The 17,542-nt window shown below is 45.6% G+C and overlaps 1 protein-coding gene across 1 annotated transcript; it reads right to left on the bottom strand.

Annotated features, from left to right (window-relative positions):
- Positions 1–284: 284 nt before the first annotated feature.
- Positions 285–16,347, bottom strand: LOC119119459 (zinc finger protein GLI2-like). The gene is made up of 15 exons (XM_037245831.1): positions 16,075–16,347; positions 12,706–12,803; positions 6,813–6,918; positions 5,754–5,947; positions 5,210–5,402; positions 4,478–4,678; positions 4,222–4,393; positions 4,041–4,142; positions 3,174–3,332; positions 2,935–3,084; positions 2,702–2,866; positions 2,384–2,638; positions 2,278–2,288; positions 1,030–1,322; positions 285–963 (listed from the first exon to the last, which is right to left on the bottom strand). Exons 2-14 carry the CDS (start codon positions 12,791–12,793, stop codon positions 1,235–1,237), a joined length of 1,884 nt encoding a protein of 627 aa, XP_037101726.1. The 5' UTR covers positions 12,794–12,803; positions 16,075–16,347; the 3' UTR covers positions 285–963; positions 1,030–1,234.
- Between the last annotated feature and the right edge of the window lie 1,195 nt (positions 16,348–17,542).

The following is a 17,542-nucleotide window of genomic DNA, read 5'->3' as shown; positions in this document are numbered from 1 at the left end:
AGATCACTGATCATGTCTTACAAGCTCTTTTGTTGTCAAAACAATCCCCATAACGGTTGACTACAGAAGACTTGCTACTTGCATGTAACCAGGTCTTCGATGTTGTCACAGGACATGGTTGGAGTTATGGTCGCTCTGGTGCTTTTTGCGTGTTTAGAAGTCCAAATGATTTTCACGTGATCACCTGTGTCTAAGCCAGGCACTTGCACGACTGCTGAAAAAGCTCTGTTGTTTACATGCTACTTCCGAATATGGCTTGTCAAAAAGAATACATTGTACAAGTGGACAGCAGATTGCAGCAACAGTAACGACGGCTTCTTCACGTCACTTTAATGGACACTTTGGTGCCACGTATCAGTTTCAGGAACGTTTTCTCGAAAGGACTCCAAAAGGAGCCATGCTTCCCTGCCTTGGCCATACTTATTCCAGGAAAAACGATTTGGTCCCTGTCGGACAAAGCGTTGTTTCTGGGGATGTTGTCATTATAATCGTTGGCAGGCTTGAAAGGAGTCTGCCGAATGCTTTGGGTTCTTTCGGGGGTATGGCTGATATGGTTTCGGAGATAGTTCAGTTCCGTCCTTCAAGTTGAACTTGCGCATGCTGAGGTGGTGGACGCATTAGCGGGTACTGTCGGTGTGTTGCCCTCGTCGTCTGAGGTGCTGGAGGCTACCATCTGGTTCCTTGCAGCCTTGATGGTATATAAAAAAAGAATCCCAACAAGCTTGGAGAGGAATTTTGCAGAGGTGTCGGTTGTAAACCTTCAGTGACTGGAGCTTAGAGGCCCGAGGTCAGGCTCCACGGATTGGCCCGAGCACGGGAAGATATCGTCGGTCATGTTTCAAGTGTGAGATCTGACTGGAGCAGCGAAGAGGAGTTGCCTGAGGAGCGGAGGCCGAGGGTGTCGAGTGAGTTCAGACTTCTCAGCAGACCCAGGACCAATGCCTTGACTCTGCCAGAGGAACACTGAGGAACATCAGGCAACAAAGTGAGATGCTGGATGAGTGCTTTCATCAATTTGTTTCCACTCACCGCCTGCTGGTACTGGTGGCAGCGGCAAACGGTCCATTGGCAGAAGTCCCTCCTCTTCTTCGTGATATACTCCAGATATGGATGACAGCTGAGCTGCTCCTGGATGCTAACATTCGCTGATCCTGCTTCTTCGCCATTAGAATCACCCAAAGACTCCACAGCGAGTTGAAGTCCAGCAGGCTTCCATCGCTCAAGCCTTCCATTTCTACTCCACCGTCATTGTCGGTGGCCCCACCAAGCGGTGATGGTTCGCTGCTACGCAGTGACTGACCGCCATGGCTGGACTGCTGCATCTACAAATGAGCAAACACAGATGAGCTCATCGATATTTGGCCCGCTTGCAAACACAGATGAGGTGACGGTGATCCGCGGTGGTGATGATGATGAGTCATTGTCGTGCTGGACGATGACAGCCAAGGCCAATCAGCCGGGCTCTGCTCCAACATGATACGGAGAGCAGTCGGTCTTTTATCCTCGGCCATCTTAATTGTAAATAATGAGTGTTTTCTTAGGAAAGGGGGCTGGAGAGGTGGGGGCGCTTCACAGATTACAGCCCATCTTAGTCTGTCTGTGAATAGGAAATGGGCAGGATGAAAGGAGGCTTGAGCCCGAGCCAGAGCAACGGGCCAATCATCACAAGGGGGCGAGCGACCGTGTTTTCTTCTGCCCGATCTTCCCTTCGACGCATTACGGCACCTTTGTAGATGCGATTTGTTTCGCAAAATGTCATCTATGGATTCCGATACTTCACCTTACCATCGAAGCGATTGTTCTTCCCAATTAAAAGAATCGCCGAGAAGTCAATAGCGCCTTCCGTGCGAACCAACCCTCAGTTGCCTCTCGGGCGCTAATATATTCAGTGCTAAAAAGCCGTCTTGATCACAGCTTGATGGTTGACTCTGTTTGCAGAGAGCAGCAAAAGCAATTCCCACCGTGTGAATATTAATTCCTGCTGTGGCTTTTATCATGTTCAGACTGTGTGACGGCTCTCCTCTCCACTGTAGGTTTCACGCCGGATGCCACGGATGTGTGGTATTCTAATACGGCTAATGATTACACGTTCCTTCAATATTCATTAGGGCCGAGCCACAAAGAAGCTCTTCTGCCTTCCACGTGGATTTTAAAGGCAGCAAAAATTACATTGGGATTTCACTTGATGGTAAATTATGATAGCAGTACACCATGGTACGTATAAAATGGCATATGATGGCTTGAAATGGGAACAAAGCCAAAAGCGAGTGAGCTCACCTTAGCAAGGTCTGGTTGTAAGGAAAGAGAGATGACATATTTCAGTTCAATTACTTTCTAGGACAGTAATGGTCCATCGTGCTCAGGGAAAGGATGAGTGTCTTACCAGGGAATTTTCCGTCTTGATGGATTTGACATGCATGAAGTCCTCCGCACCTGCGGGGGCGCTGCTGTCTGCGCGTTTCTCGTGGATCGTCTGGTTCTCGCTGTTGTCCTTGGGCGCCAGCCTGGTCAGCTGGTCCCCCCGCTGCCTCTTGGTGACGTGGGCCTCTGGGCCGTGGACCGTTTTCACGTGCTTCCTCAGCGAACTGGGGTCCGTGTAGCGCTTGACGCAGCCCGCCATTTTGCAAACGTACGGTTTCTGTCGCAAACGAACATCTGATTTGTTCAAAAACGACAAGGACAAGGCCCAAATGGGTTTTACCTCATTGGAGTGCGTGCGGTTCTGATGTTTGGCTCGGTCCGAAGCGTTGGAAAAAGCCTTGTTGCACCCCTCGTGCTCGCACATGTAAGGTTTCTCCCCGGTGTGAGAGCGCAGATGGGTCTTGAGATTTTCCAGACGAGAGTAGGCCTTGGAGCAGCCCTCAAACTGCGGCGGACGGACAGATGAGACGCAAACGTCAAGTCCGGTCATTTTTCGGCGCATCTGTTACCCACCGTGCACTTGTGCGGTTTCTCTCCCGTATGCCGGCGCATGTGAACCACCAACATGTACTGAGCCTTGAAGGGCTTCTGGTCCCGAGAACATTCGTCCCAGCGGCACACAAACTCTTTCTTCTCCCCGTGGATGTGGTCGTTATTGATGTGCTGCGGGGACGAGTTTATAACAGTGTCCATCGGGTCAAAGTGTCCCCCCCCACCGCACCACCATGAGAGTTCTAGATGCCGAGACTTACGTGGACCAGCTGCTCTTGGGTTTGGTACTCTGTGCTGCAGCCCTCCCAGTGGCAGTTGGACTCGCACGGGGCTTCCGGCTTTGCTTTGCACTCGTCATGGTCCACTTTAAGTTCGGAGATGCTCTCATGGTCCTGTGTCGGTACGCTGGTTTTGTTCGGCTATGGGTCAAGAACAACAAGCGTAAGTGAATGACAGCAGGCACATGGTCATGTTCCAGAATGTCCATTTGTTAGTTCTTCAGTGCCTTTTTCGTGAGAACTATCGTGGCTGGAGATAAGTTCTACTCCTTAAAATATTGATATCATCAAGTTGGATATTTTAGGAGAATAATCTGATGACTTGACTGGACAATGCGTTCGATTAGCCGCGATTGGAAGAAAATGTCGCTGCAGATATGGTCAAGTTTTGTCAAAGGTGAACGTTTTGGTCAGTGTGAGTCTTCGTTGAAATGATGAGCGGCCGCATGTGCAGTCGTGCGTGTGAACATGCTGACTGCAGCGTGTTTGTGTCTGGCCCCGGGCGCCGGATCTTCATCAATTGTGCCGGCCCCAAGACGCCTGCGCGCGGCGCCGCGCTCATGCATCACGCGCAAACTTGCCTCGCCGTTCACAAGCGGGCAGAAATTTGTCACGGAACCGGGGAAAAAAAAAAAACCCTCACATGACGGCGAAGCCGCTGGCCAATATTTCATGAAAATGAAGTACACTGGCACAGTTTACACGATCCCGGGAGAGCGGGGGGGCGCTTGGAGGGGTGTAATGAGGGTGCGGGGCGACGCAAAGCTCTTATGCTGTGGACTTTTTTCCAAAATCTCAACCATGTTTCTCAAGGAGGTCATAGGAGGGACCCGTTGGTGTTGGCTATGCACTCACCAGTGAACTCGGTGCTTTGGATTCGGGTTTCACCTTTGACCTCTTGGTGATGACGGGGTCAACTGTGCAGCTGGTGACTGATTCTCCGCAGGGGTTCTGAAGAGAACACAACTCTGTTCAGTTTGACAGAGGAAACTGAATCATCCAAACAAGTATCTCAAGGGATTTATCCTACTTGGGACGCCAGGTCGTTGGCGTGGACCGGAACGGACGGCGATGAGAATCCGAGGCCGGGCTGGCAGCCGGGGTAGGCGGCCGCTGGCTGGATGAGTGGCGGAGTGTGGCCCAGAGCCAGCAGATGCTGGTAGGCCACGGGGCTGATGGGATGAGGGAAGGCCAAGGACGGGCTGCGGATCCAAACATACCCGAGTCACATCTTCATTCTTTCAAACTTCTCAAGACATGTTTAGCTTCCAGCTGACCCCGCTTACCTAAGTCCTCCGACGGACAGGTGTCCATAAGAGCTGCTGGCAACCGAGCCGGACCGGGAGTTGTTGATGTAAGCCACCAGCGAGCTGGGCGAGGTGCGGATCATAGTCTGAAGGTTCACGCTGGCGTCGGACAGAGGTGAGATGGACAGCGTTCTCTTCCTGCTCAACCTCGGAGTCAGTCGCGACACTGCGGACAGACGCCTCGAAGTCACCTCGATGTTTTCTTCTCGAGACTTTTCATTAGGAACCAAATAGGTGTGATGTTCTCATTTTCGGGCAGTGTGGCATGACATGAGAAGCTACAGCATCTAACTTTGCATTACGGCTGCAACTAAAGTCCAACATTATCCTCATTAGGATTCAGACGTAGCTAATTGAAAATTCCACATAATTACCTCAGATAAGATAGAGCCGTGGACAGGCTCGCAGCGTCGTGTTTAATGAGGCCAATTTACTGAGAATTGATTCCAATTCGGAGGGAAGGAGAGCGTTGATTGATTTTTACAAAGTATGGAAAACACTTCATCTACAGTTTCCTGTTTAGTCCTTGCATGTTGTCGCCCTGGTGAGGACACTCGATAAGTAATAAACTTACGGCTTGACCTTGAAACGAGCCGTTAACAGCAGACTGGCTAGCATGCCTAACTATCTCCTGATTTTCAAAATATCGCTTCTCTCAGACTGATGCTTCATCAAATCTTACGGTTTTTTTTGTGATGACGATGAAGTAACTTACCATCAAGGGGGGTCATGTAGTCTGACAGGTGGGCTCCTGCAGCTAGCCCCGCCCCCTGCATGAGCAGCTCGCCGTAGGAGCCGTGGTGGCTCGCCATCAACTGGTAATACTCCCTGGTCAGACTCACTCCGGTCGGAGAAGGTGGTGGGAGCCCAAACAGGCTGCCATCTTTGAAATGGTCGTGAGCCACTGAGGAGGAGGCGGAGACAAATTCAGTATTGGACCCTCTCAGACGTCCGGCTTCGTATTTGCGTTCCCTCAACTAGCAGGCCTCCGTGTGTTTTTAGCAGCTTTATTGCACTTTGAATCTTTCCATCGTTAACAATGACAGAATGCAGAATAAGATTTATGTCCACTGCCGCCTCGCAATCTTGTGTTCTAATTCCAGGCCGCCTGCAAATCACCTTCTTTGATCGAATTGCAGCAGGTTATATGCGCTCGCCGTTTCAGCTGGCGGCCTTTCATACCATCCAGCGAACGAACACACGGCGCCAAAACAAACTCCTGCCAGGTTGCCAGTTCAACTTTGGTCAGACTTACTGTGAGTGGGGCTCAGGCCTCTGGCTGCCGAGATCATGGACAGCGTAGGGCCGCCGTGCAGGTAGTGCTCCATGTGAGGGTTGACGTAAACGTGCGGGGGGCTGAAGGGGGAGTCGCCGGTCGCCATGGACGCAGGAGATAGACGGATCAGAGAGATATCAGAGATGACAGGGCTGCCTGGAATTCCTACGGGCCTGGGATGGAAACAGTTCATCAGTATCCTAAGCAGAGACTCTTGAGGAAAGTGGGCTTAGTACAGCTCCAGGGGGAGCACCTTCACTTTGGATCTTCAGCTATGAACCACATCACCTCCTTGTCTTTAGCTAACTGATTTGAGAGATGACAGGGTTGCCTGATAGTTCTACGGGCCTGGGTTGGAAACAGTTCATCAGCATCCTAGGCAGGGACTCTTGAGGAAACGCATCACAAGTGGGCTTAGTACAGCTCCAGGGGGAGCACCCTCACTTTGGACCTTGAGCTATGAACCACATAACCTCCTTGTCTTTAGCTGTTTGCGGATTGTCTTGTTACATGTGCTAGCTAGCCAAAAGGGACAAAAGATGGAGTCACTCGGTTCCGTTTGCTCCTGACTCAACTCGACTGGACTGCGTGTCAGCCGTCCGCTTTCAGTGTCCCCGCCGAGGTGTCATGTTGGGCAATCACGGAGCAGGAGAGCCCTGACGGTGCCACGGGCATCGTAACAAAGTGCCACGCCGGGCCACAAATGACACAACAATTCATTTACTGCTCAACGCTGTTGTAATTAGGTGAATTTGGCACTGGCGATGGGAGGGACAGCTAGATCAAGGTCTTGATGAATGAGGGGTCCACTGTCAAGATCAAATCACATTAATCAACGTGGCCGCGTCTGAGGACAGGCGTAAAAACCTCCACCCCAACACCAAACATTTGCCCCGCCCGACACAAACCGAGCCCGTGTGATAAATGGCTGTTGCCAGGCGCAACGCGTGCGCATTGCAATGGAGGAGCACTCCATCCGTACGTTTCCTTCAGCGCTTCTCCTCGGTGCCTAAGTCTAAGAATTCATTCTACACTCACCTGTGGACGGTGTGGACGGCGTGCGGTTCGTAGTGGTACGAGTGGCACCCGTCGTGATGCCGCGTGTCCATGGGCTTGTGGAAGGATGAGAAGATGTGCGGGGAGGCTGTAAAGAAGAACAGAAGGAAAGATTGGAAAGTCAGAAATGATCAAAGTGAGGCGAAGAATTTTTACATTCGGCCTCACACAATACGAGCAAGGTGACCTGGGACTTTGCGGCGTGGAGGTCACAGTCATGGATCATGATCTGCTCTCGTCTAAGCATCGAGGGAGTTACGGGCCTCGCAGCGACGTAGGTCAGCATTTGCGATCCATTCTTCTCACTCTGCGCCAAGCTGACAGACTGAGCGCTTCCCCAAACGGCCGCACAAATATTCCCTCAACTCCAACTGAGTTGGTGTTGTCACTGATCACGCTGCACTTTTTATAGCGTGGACCAGCTAAACTCGAGAAGGTCTTTCCATCCTTTTGTGAAATACTGTCGAGTGGTCGAAGGGAGTACGTAAGGTAAACACTTGTAACCTCGAGCTTGGCTTTTTCTCCAAGGACCACCCATCCAAGCGGCACCGCGGCAGTTGGCGGGGTCTCCTCCTTCCATCACCCAGACATTTCCATTGTCGTGCCGCCGCAGGAGGGACACAATGCGAGCGCTCGTGAGAGCTGCAGAGGCGGGCTTACCTGATGCACCCCCAGTGGAACCCCCCCCTCACGGCCCGCTTAGGCTCCACCTATTAATCATCGCAAGCTCGTGTTTGTTTTTCATTGTCATGCACTAACTCACGCTCCACTTCTTGGTTTTGTATAAAAAGTTATGTCCCGTTCCAAATTCAGTCCTGCCGGGTCCTAAAATCAAAACAAAAGTGCGAGGTGATTTCCACTGATCGGAACGGCCAATGGGCTTCCTCCGCCGCTGCGTGTTGCGTTGTTTGTATCATTTAGCTACTTAGAAGAGTGCATATGTTGAAAGAGTGATTGCGGCGTGGCGTAATCACCTCCAGCGAGGCTGATTGATGACCGGCGGCCTTAATAGCGCTGCTTAACACACAGGTTTGTCTAGATTAAGTAATTACCTCATCATCCCGTACGCGACGTGATAAAGAGACGCCTGCGTGGCGGGGAACGAGAGCGATAATTAAAATAGCATCAATTAAATGGCGCTTGTGGGCCTGTCACGGAGCTCCCCAGCTAACATCCATATTAGCCCGCTGGCACCCTCGCCAGGGGGGCGCCTGGGATTATGGAAAATGACTCCAATGTGCCATCTTGGAATTAAACAAAGACCCAGTTCTTTTTGCGCACTGCAAGGCAAGCGGAGCTAAGAATAACATCCGAAAGGTGATGAACATGTTGACAGATAACCTTTGACCTGGAATGATAAATAATTGTCTAATTCTCTCCTGTCAATCAGACTACCCAATTTTTTGTCAGTTTCATTTCAGGAACTGGACTTGATTTTTATTTTTTATTTTACACAACTCACAATGACTTGCGCAAAGTTGCTTTCATTGGCATCGTGACTGAAACCAGAGTGCCAAAAAAACCAACAACCTTATTTATTTCATTCCACGCTTGGCCTGGTTTGGTGGCTAATTAGCTCCAGCTAATGCCACCAACAGCCACAAGACAAAGCACAACAGCACAACAATTAGTCTGAAGGCGCTAATGGCTTTCCTGTGCAGGTGCGAGCACACGCAACAACTTTTACAATCGGCCTCTGTCTATAAAATTATTAACTTTGACGTCGTCCTGATTTTTTTTTTGCCTACGCTGTTTATAGCGGTCTTGACTGAGTTGAGGAAACCTTCCAGTGTGTTCCAGTGTGTGTGCAAACCACACTGAGAAAATTTGGCTTGCTGTTGTCATAATCACCAGGGCCAACAAAAAAATTGACATATCTGTGCTTTACTTTGTCGTTGATATTTCTGTCAATTTAAACTTTCGCTCCACTACATATCCTGAACAAAATGTGTACTCTTACTCAGATACTCTAATCTACTCTCAACTACAAAATAAAATCAGAAGAATTTATTTGTTGACATAATGCCTCAACCGTGGGGCACAAAGCGTAAGAATAATATAATATATGTTTTTTCTTTAATGTAATATATTAATGTAATTAATAAATTAAATATAGTAATGTAATATATATATATATACATATATACACACACATTTTATAATATAAATATAATATAAATAATAAATAAAATGAATAATATAAATAATAAAATGTATATATCTAAATAAATAATTAATAAAATCAATATAATATATCTCTAATATAGCATCATACACTGATCATTGACATTTTTAAACACAAACACAAAAAATGCCTCTGTGCTATAGTGTATGATTACTCTACTGTATTGTTTATTTCCTGCTCAATAATGTTAGCTACTTTTTGAGTCTGTGTTTAACAATGAGACATCCCAGTGACCCCTGAGCGGGGTGGCTATTATTCTCCGTCTTCCGCCGTCCTCGCCGGAAGATAAGTGCTCCTCTCTTTTGACCATACGCATTTTTCTCTGCCAGAGGTCCGATCGCCCCTTCCTCACCCCAAGCACTTCCGGCAGAGCGCCGGCCTCCAGTTACTGCTCGCTATCATCAATAACTCGCCAAATCTTATCCTCATCGCGAACACGGCTCTCTTAAAGCAGCCTGGCCCCGCATCCACTCACCTTGCAAGTTCATGCGAGACAGCCGCTAATCGATTTCAAGAAATCTCGGTGTGATCGACTCGCACGTGAATTTTAGAAGCCAACTAAAAGATTTCACCAAGTTTACTCATTAGCTCCTGAATTAAAACTAGAATTTTTTTTTTTCCAGTGCAGTTCAAATTTAGGGATTTTTTTTTTTTATAATTGCAGGCGGGTCTCAGTGTATCCACTTTTCCGCAATCGTGGTTAAACAACGGCCAATTCTATTTGCCATCTCCTCATTGTTCCTTAAAATCCAATTGAACGAGGAGGGTCGCGTGGCAGCCCGCGTTGGGGGGTGGGCGGGGTCGGTCGTGAGCACCCGGGTCCATTCTAATTGACTCGGAGCGCCGCATCTCCACTTTTTTATTTTTTTTATTTTAAACAAAGTGACTCTCGCTTGAGCTTCATTACATGCACCCCATTTCCATAGACCTCTGGGACCGAGACCTGGGCCGCTCCCGTGGAATAAACGAGTGCTCCATGATAAATGGTTCTATTAGCAATCCAGATTGTTAAACTGTGATATAACAGATCGGCGCGGCGAGCGGGGCTCCATTCATTTTCTTCCCCTCTGCACACGTTTCCATGTGTAAATAAGGTATTAAAACTGGGCATTAGCCGCGTTCCGTGATAGAGAGGAAATTGTTCCAAATAAATAACCCGGCCCGCGAATATAAAACAGCCGACACGGAGGCTTCGAGGTGGGCAAGACTTAGGTAGGGTCCCCTCCTCCATAAAAACGGCTGCCGTATATTAGTTTGGGCCTCAAGGACCTCGCCCTGTCTGGCTGCGTGCTCACTTATCAGGCGCCGCCTGGCGAAAGCAAAAATAATGCCCAGAAATTCCGTAAGTAATGACTCTGTCAGAAGCTACCTGATTGGCCGCGGCCGAGGCATTGTGATGTCGTCCGCTTCAAATTAAAGCGCAAAAGGAGGAAGTTCAGAACAGTTTCTCAAATTGGGGTCGGCAAAGTATTGGACTGACAAAAATATCATCAATCAATTTTTGGATGGAGCTGCCAATTTGAGGAAGTTGTCCATGTCAGAAAACACATCTGACACACTCTCCAAGTTCTCATCATTCCAGGAACCACACGGGTCTCTGCGTGGGTGTCACATGACCTTCAGAATACCACAAGCAACACGGCTGCTGCCCCCGGCGTTGGCCTCGTTGAAATATTTAACAAGGTTGTGTCCCGTCTTGGCTTGTAAAAGCGCCACGTCTTCATCACAACCGTCCATTTACACTTCAAAAGTGGCGTGGCGTGGCGGTCGATGCCTTAACGTCGTGGTGTTAATAGCGTTGCGGTGTTGTCGCAGTCGTGTTCGCCATTGCTCCCTCGGGAGGTGAGCAGAAGTCTTTTTTTTTTTTTCTTGCCTCATTAAATCGCATTCTTCAATCTTATTCAATCATGATGAAAAGTGCTTGGCACCCTTCCTCAAAGACAGCCACTGGTGCAGCTAGAGGGTGGGGTGCGGGGGCACTGACCCCCCTGAAAATATTTGGACCCCCCCAGGTGCCAGGCAAGATAATTGACTTTTGGATTTTTTTTTTCCATATTTGCACTCAACCTCCATAAAAAAACAAACTTACCGTGATTTCCCATGCATAATGCACAGAATTTAACTAATTTATTGTCCTAAAATCTGGGGTGCGCATTATGCATGGGTACAAGAAAATCTCCCTCGAAATAAAACTTGAAATCACCTTTCTTCTTGTTTGTTGTCAATCGCGCATCGCATTCAGCCATCCTGCCCAACACACTTAGTCAGTAAAATTCATAATTGACGACACATCGTTTGATGCGATGGTGCAATCCTTGATGGTGTGTTATTGTCAAATATTGTTTGTTTTTTAATCTCCATCGCAGACCGGATATCATACGGAGGCCGCCATGACAGTATGCGCAGAACGGATGCGCAAGACACGTCAGCTATATAAAGAGCGAGAGTTCAGTTCTCTACCTGTTAGTTTCAATTCACAATTTAATTAGTAGTTTCAATCAGCAAATAACAAAATGCGTATTACAGGTAATATTTTATTTCACAACACTTTGCCTTGTTCCTTTCTTCTCTGCTGTTCACTTCAAACACGCTCCATACGAACGCAATGCTCTCGTATCAGACGCTTGCTCGATCACCTGCTCCTTTGCTGTCACAATGTACCCTACACAAATCGCTATCGAGTTTGCTAGCGCATGCGCAATGATACTTGTTGATCCCGAAGATGATCTTTTTTCTTAAATAATTTTACGTTTACGGACTTAAGTAAGAGTCAAAATTTGGGTGCGTATTATACATGGGTACAGGCTTTTTTCCAGCATCGACATGCCATTTTTAGGGTGCGTATTATGCACGGGGGCGTATTTTACATGGAAAATTACGGCATTTAATCTTAATTAACATTTTTAGATAATATTTTGGGTTTATGGTTTTTTTAATTTTATTTACCGTATTTTACGCACTATAAGGCGCACCTAAAAACCTCCAATTTTCTCAAAAGCCGACAGTGCGCCTTATAATCAGGTGCGCCTTATATATGGACCAATATTGAGCCACTACAGCAGGCGTGTCCAAAGTCCGGCCTGCGGGCCAAATGTATATATCTTCTATATGGACAAAGTTTTAAAATGGGCCATTCCTTGAAGGTGCGCCTTATAATCCGGTGCGCTTTATATATGGACAAAGTTTTAAAATGGGCCATTCATTGAAGGTGCGCCTTATAATCCGGTGCGCCTTATATATGGACAAAGTTTTAAAATGGGCCATTCATTGAAGGTGCGCCTTATAATCCGGTGCGCCTTATAGTGTGGAAAATACGGTATTTACATTTTTTTTTTTTGCTTTATGGACCACGTTCTTTCTGGAGTTTTATTGTCACATATTCACGAACTAATTGAGGACATGCGTTAATTTTGAGTTGGACTTTGCTTGTCTTTCATCCCACGTATGTGTAAATCATCAGTCCTTGAGTTGTCCACTCAAAACACTCACCTATCTTCTCTGGCCATGTCGCCTATTGATCAGCGCTTAAGCATTCATCATGCACTTTCACGTTGCGCTTTTTTGATGACTCCTGACTGCGAGGCCACAAGCGCTTTTTCTTTCATCCGCATATTTGATTATTTCATCACCCGACCCACCACAGCCGCTCACAGACAACATTCACGGTCTCCACTTAAAGTTGAACGTTACCTCTGGTCTCTAGTGGCTTCTTTAGGAGGTCTCCAAAACCGCTACCATCCATTTTGTCTTTCTTCTCCTCAGCCCGAGTTGCTTCCATGGTCGAGCATCTGAAAGAGGCAGAAGGAGAGTTTAGCAATCAGCAAGTGGCTTGCACATGAATAGATGTGCTCAAATGTTGCCTTGAAAATAAACAATATACAATAGAGACGGCTCTTGAAAATCAGGCATGGAATTTTTTTTCTCTCCCTGGGCTGGATGAGGTGTGTCAGAAATGTTCCAGGATTTCATCTCCATTTTGGATGAGGTGTGTCAGAAAGGTTCCAGGATTTCATCTCCATTTTGAATCAGAGCGATTCAGGGATCCACCCTGGACAGTCAGGACTAATGTAAATCTTATTATGCACAATTTGACCTTTCAGTTCATATAACAACTGAAAGGTGCATCCAGGCCTCATAGAAAAAAAATATTACAGTGATGTATGACCTGAAACACTGATGACGTAATGCTGTGAATATCAGATTGTGTTCAGTCATCTCACTGATTATAAATCAAGCTTGTAGAAACCCACCGAACTTTTCAACATACAAAATTAATTACAGGAATGGTTCTACTTGTAGATCTGAATGACTAACAAGCTGCTTTCCTCCTTGCACCACTGCGGGTGTTCTTACTCACTCTGTTTGTTTTGCCATTTTAGCTTCAACCGAAGTTCCCGGCGTGGCACGGAGGCCGGCAAAGCGACCCAGCTGTGAGTGGCACACACACACACACACACACCTAAATCTGCAACAAAGCCCACATTAACAACGGTCTTGCCAGCGCACCGTCGCCGATCCAGATTACAAATCAGATGCGATCGGGCTGGAGAAATAATAATGAATTTCAACGTTGAATTATGAACGGCGCTCTTGTCACCCTAACAAACGAGCACGCGTCTCAGCCCAAAAGGTCACGGCGCGCTAGAGTAAAATCTCTGTCAATTCCTCGCCAGCGCATGCATCCCCTTCGCAAGGGCCACTTGCTGGAATTTATGGTCGGACCCGCCACCTATTCTCCTTTGAATAATAGCGGTCCCGTAAAAGAAGCCCGAGTCGAAAATAGATTGCGGCTCGGAAGGAAGCGAGTTGTTTATTGCGTACGCGGCTGGTGTGCAAATAAAGGCAAGCAGATGACGTTGAAATTTATAGGACCAATCAAACATCATCTGACAAGCACTTCAGAGCTACTTGTGGTTCTTGAGCAATTTTCAAATTTAATGTGTTTAAAAAAAAAAAAAATCTATTTGTCATTCTCAGCTTCAAATCGAATAGCGGCAAAGAGATCATAGCAAAGTTTACAGTTCAGTTGTATTTAACGTTTAAGTACAATACATGAAGTCATGTTTATTTCATTTTTAAATATTTTTGTATTCATGTGCTATACATTTTTATAGAATATTTATTTTCTTATATTTTTAAGAGCTGTTAATGTTCACCCTGTGCATCACACGCGTTGACAAATAAATTTTGTAATAAAACCATTTGCTTGTTTTTCATGAACACTTGGCCCAGTATGTTACTGTATTTTAATCATTATGATGGTGCTTGAAGAACTAAGTATGTCTTTTTTGTAGAAAGTTTGAATTATTTTGACCCATCATATGTTTAGCTTGCTTGCTACTGGAAACAAAACAGTACTTATCTACACTTGCCACTGGCGGAGCTATGATTTTTTTTTTTTCTTGGGGGGGGGGGCGTGAAGGGCAAAATAAACCCCCGGAATTCTTCAGAAATTGCTGATCAAATGTTCCCTACAGGGAACATGTGGAAATGTTGAAAAAAAAATCCTGTAAAAATCAGAAAAATATCCGAAGGTCAATTATCTGGCCTGGCACCTGGGGGGGTTCAGCCACAATTCAGGAGAGGCCAGTCCCCCCAATCTAGCTCTAGAAATTGTTTCAGTTGTTATTGTCAGCTAATTTGCCATTATTGATTAGTCATTTTACAACATGAACATCGCTATGGGAATGTTGCTTTGACAGTATATGATTTATTTTTCTTCTCAGTATGAGCACTGTGCCGTTTATTATTAAAGGCAAACTACATATCGACGATAAAATAATATTTTTTTATTCAGAGACAATTTCTCTGATGGGCACGTCGTTAAAAGCAGGTTTAAAACTGTTTGGGATTTTTCATTCGAGTTGGTTTTCCATTTTGGCGGATTTCGCAAATGACAGTTTGACCTTCCTTTTTGTGTACAGAAATACGGCAATACTTCAAATGCACCCTGAACTGTCTGATTTTGCCAACGACAAAAGAAAAGACATTTCCACTATTAAAGTGTTTAAAAACGATCATGTAGTTTTTAAAATGCATGTTTTGTTTTAGTTTTTAAACACAGTTTTGTTCAATTTTATTTATTTTGTTAGGTTTTGCTAACTACATTAACCTTGCTGTTCACCAGGAGTCAGACAAGTTTGCCTCTTGCAGGATGAAGAAAGATGACTGACCACAGTTCTCCATTTCCTTTGTGCAGGTACACACACACACACAAACACACACACACACACACACATACACACACACACATACATGTTTTGTCTTATTATGACATACAGTATGCATCAAAGCTCTGCTTAGAGGGAAGCGGGAGCAAAAGGGGAAAAAAACAGACTCTCTCCAGAGGTCTTCACAAGTCCTGTCAAATCTTTTGCTCCTCACATCCAGTGCATGTGAAGAGTTTCAAATGTGTGTTTGGATCACATGCTTCCAATCTGTGGAGATTTATTTCTGTGGGGCCAGCTCACCAAATGATCGCAATGCTGTTTTTCCAGTTTTCAGCTTTTTACATGTACACTTGTCAAAAGCCTGATGAATTTTTCGCATTTATCTTCATGAGGGTCACAGGTGTGCCCTGAACTGGTCGCCAGTCAGTCACAGTAAACCAACAGAAAATGTAGTCGTCATTCAACCAGTCATGTATGTTTTCTGGGAATGTGAGGCATGCAAATCGCACACAAGAAGGCCACTGCCCGGTTTTGAACCTCCAAAGAGAACTGTGAAACTAACCGCTAACTCACTCTTGCACTCATTTACAATTACACAGAATTGATTTAAACATCGTGACACTAAATTCGCACATCACACCCAAGTAACATGTGATTTATACAATTATTGAAATGTCCTTTTTAACTCAAACTGCAAACTGTATTTATAACGTGGATTCTCATGAAACAGCACACATTTTGTTTGCATGAAAAAAAACAGATGTAGCTATACTAAATTATAACAAGTGCTCTGTTATAATAATAATAATAATAATAATAATTCCAGTTTGTCTTTAATTTTTTCTAATGAATTTGCGTTGATAGTTGGTCATGCAGGCATAGGACTCACCAAAAATCCCGGTTTTCTTCTCCCGGCAACTAAATCTCCGGTTCAAACGCGTTTTCAAGTCAAAGTTTGCCTCTCTGCGCAAATGAAAAGCGCACGGCGAGCGGATGGGGGCTTCCAAATGGATCCAGAAGTTCGCCGTTATTGGGTTCACTGTGGACCAGACTTTTGAGCTGCGCAGCTCGCAACTTCTGCAAGTAGATTGGTGAAACTTTTTTGGTGGTGATGGCATGAGCTGGCGACTCAGCGCGCTGCTTCTAAACGAAACCCCGTCAGACCCCCCCGCCCCAAAACCTCCAAGCCCCCCTGGTCCCTCCTGTTTGGATATCATCAATAACCAATCACCGTGCAGGCATCGTGAAGATAAGATAGATGTGCCTGGAAAAACTCCAAGCTTGCATTTCTTTTAGATATTTTATTCCTATTTTTCAATTTAGCCCGTATTTTTTTACGTTAGAATCGCTTTTTCATGCGTGAGCAAAAAATGTTTTAAATGAATTTGAATTAATTAAGAGGACCGGTAAACTCAATGTTTTATTTTATATTGCTAGCTGCTCCGATTGTTTTCATTATTACGTGAATCAATTTATTTTAAAATGAATCAAATTTACAATTGCATAAACGCCGCTAAGTCTCCTCAATGTAAATTCTGAAAGGCGGTTTAAAATTGGTTCAATCGTGATTTGATGACATACAGTCATGGAGAATCAGCAGTCGAAGAAAAACAAAAATAGTCAATCGTTTTTCTATATTTGCGAGAGTTCAACTATTAAGTCGAATTGACTAAGTTGGCTGGCCTTAATCTTAAGTAATAAAACACTGCCCCGCAGTGGCTAAAAGGATGTACTGCAACCCAGTAATTACCAGCTTCCTCTTTATTGAAACGCTGACCTCTTGTGGAAAAATGTCCGTAGTGCACAGCAAAACTAGTTATTGATTATTATGTATTCCCTCTCTCCCTCATGCTATTTGACAAATATACATCAGAGTGTTAATTATTTTGCCCTTGACATATCCTTATTAGTCACAGACTGGAAATAAATCAAACATTTGAATTTCACGCCAACATCTGCAGCTGGCAACTCAAAGTCAATAATGACAAAACCAGCAGTCAAATGAAATGAAAATAAAAGACGCACTCTTAACTGTTACTAAAAGGGCCATGTGGAAATAATTGGACTTTCGGGCAATAATATTTCTTTAATCATCCCCATCTGAGACTGATGACTTCTCCAGAGACGCCGCCACCAGACAAACTTTGTGAACTCGCAGCGTGGAGCGCCTTATGTCACTTACACATGTTAACAATATATCATGCTGGTTCTGTTTTCCTAGACCTTCTGATATTGTGAATATTTTAATTGCATCTTTTGGTTTCACAGTTGTTCAAGGAGGATGTTGGTTAGTGTTAGTTACGTGTTGTGGGCCAATGTCGTCACACGTTAATGATATTAAATATTGCTTTCATGCC

This window comes from Syngnathus acus, chromosome 2 (genome assembly GCF_901709675.1).
Source record: "Syngnathus acus chromosome 2, fSynAcu1.2, whole genome shotgun sequence".
Taxonomy (NCBI): domain Eukaryota; kingdom Metazoa; phylum Chordata; class Actinopteri; order Syngnathiformes; family Syngnathidae; genus Syngnathus; species Syngnathus acus.
The sequence above is the reverse complement of the archived record's forward strand: the minus strand, read 5'-3'. Positions and strand labels throughout refer to the sequence as shown.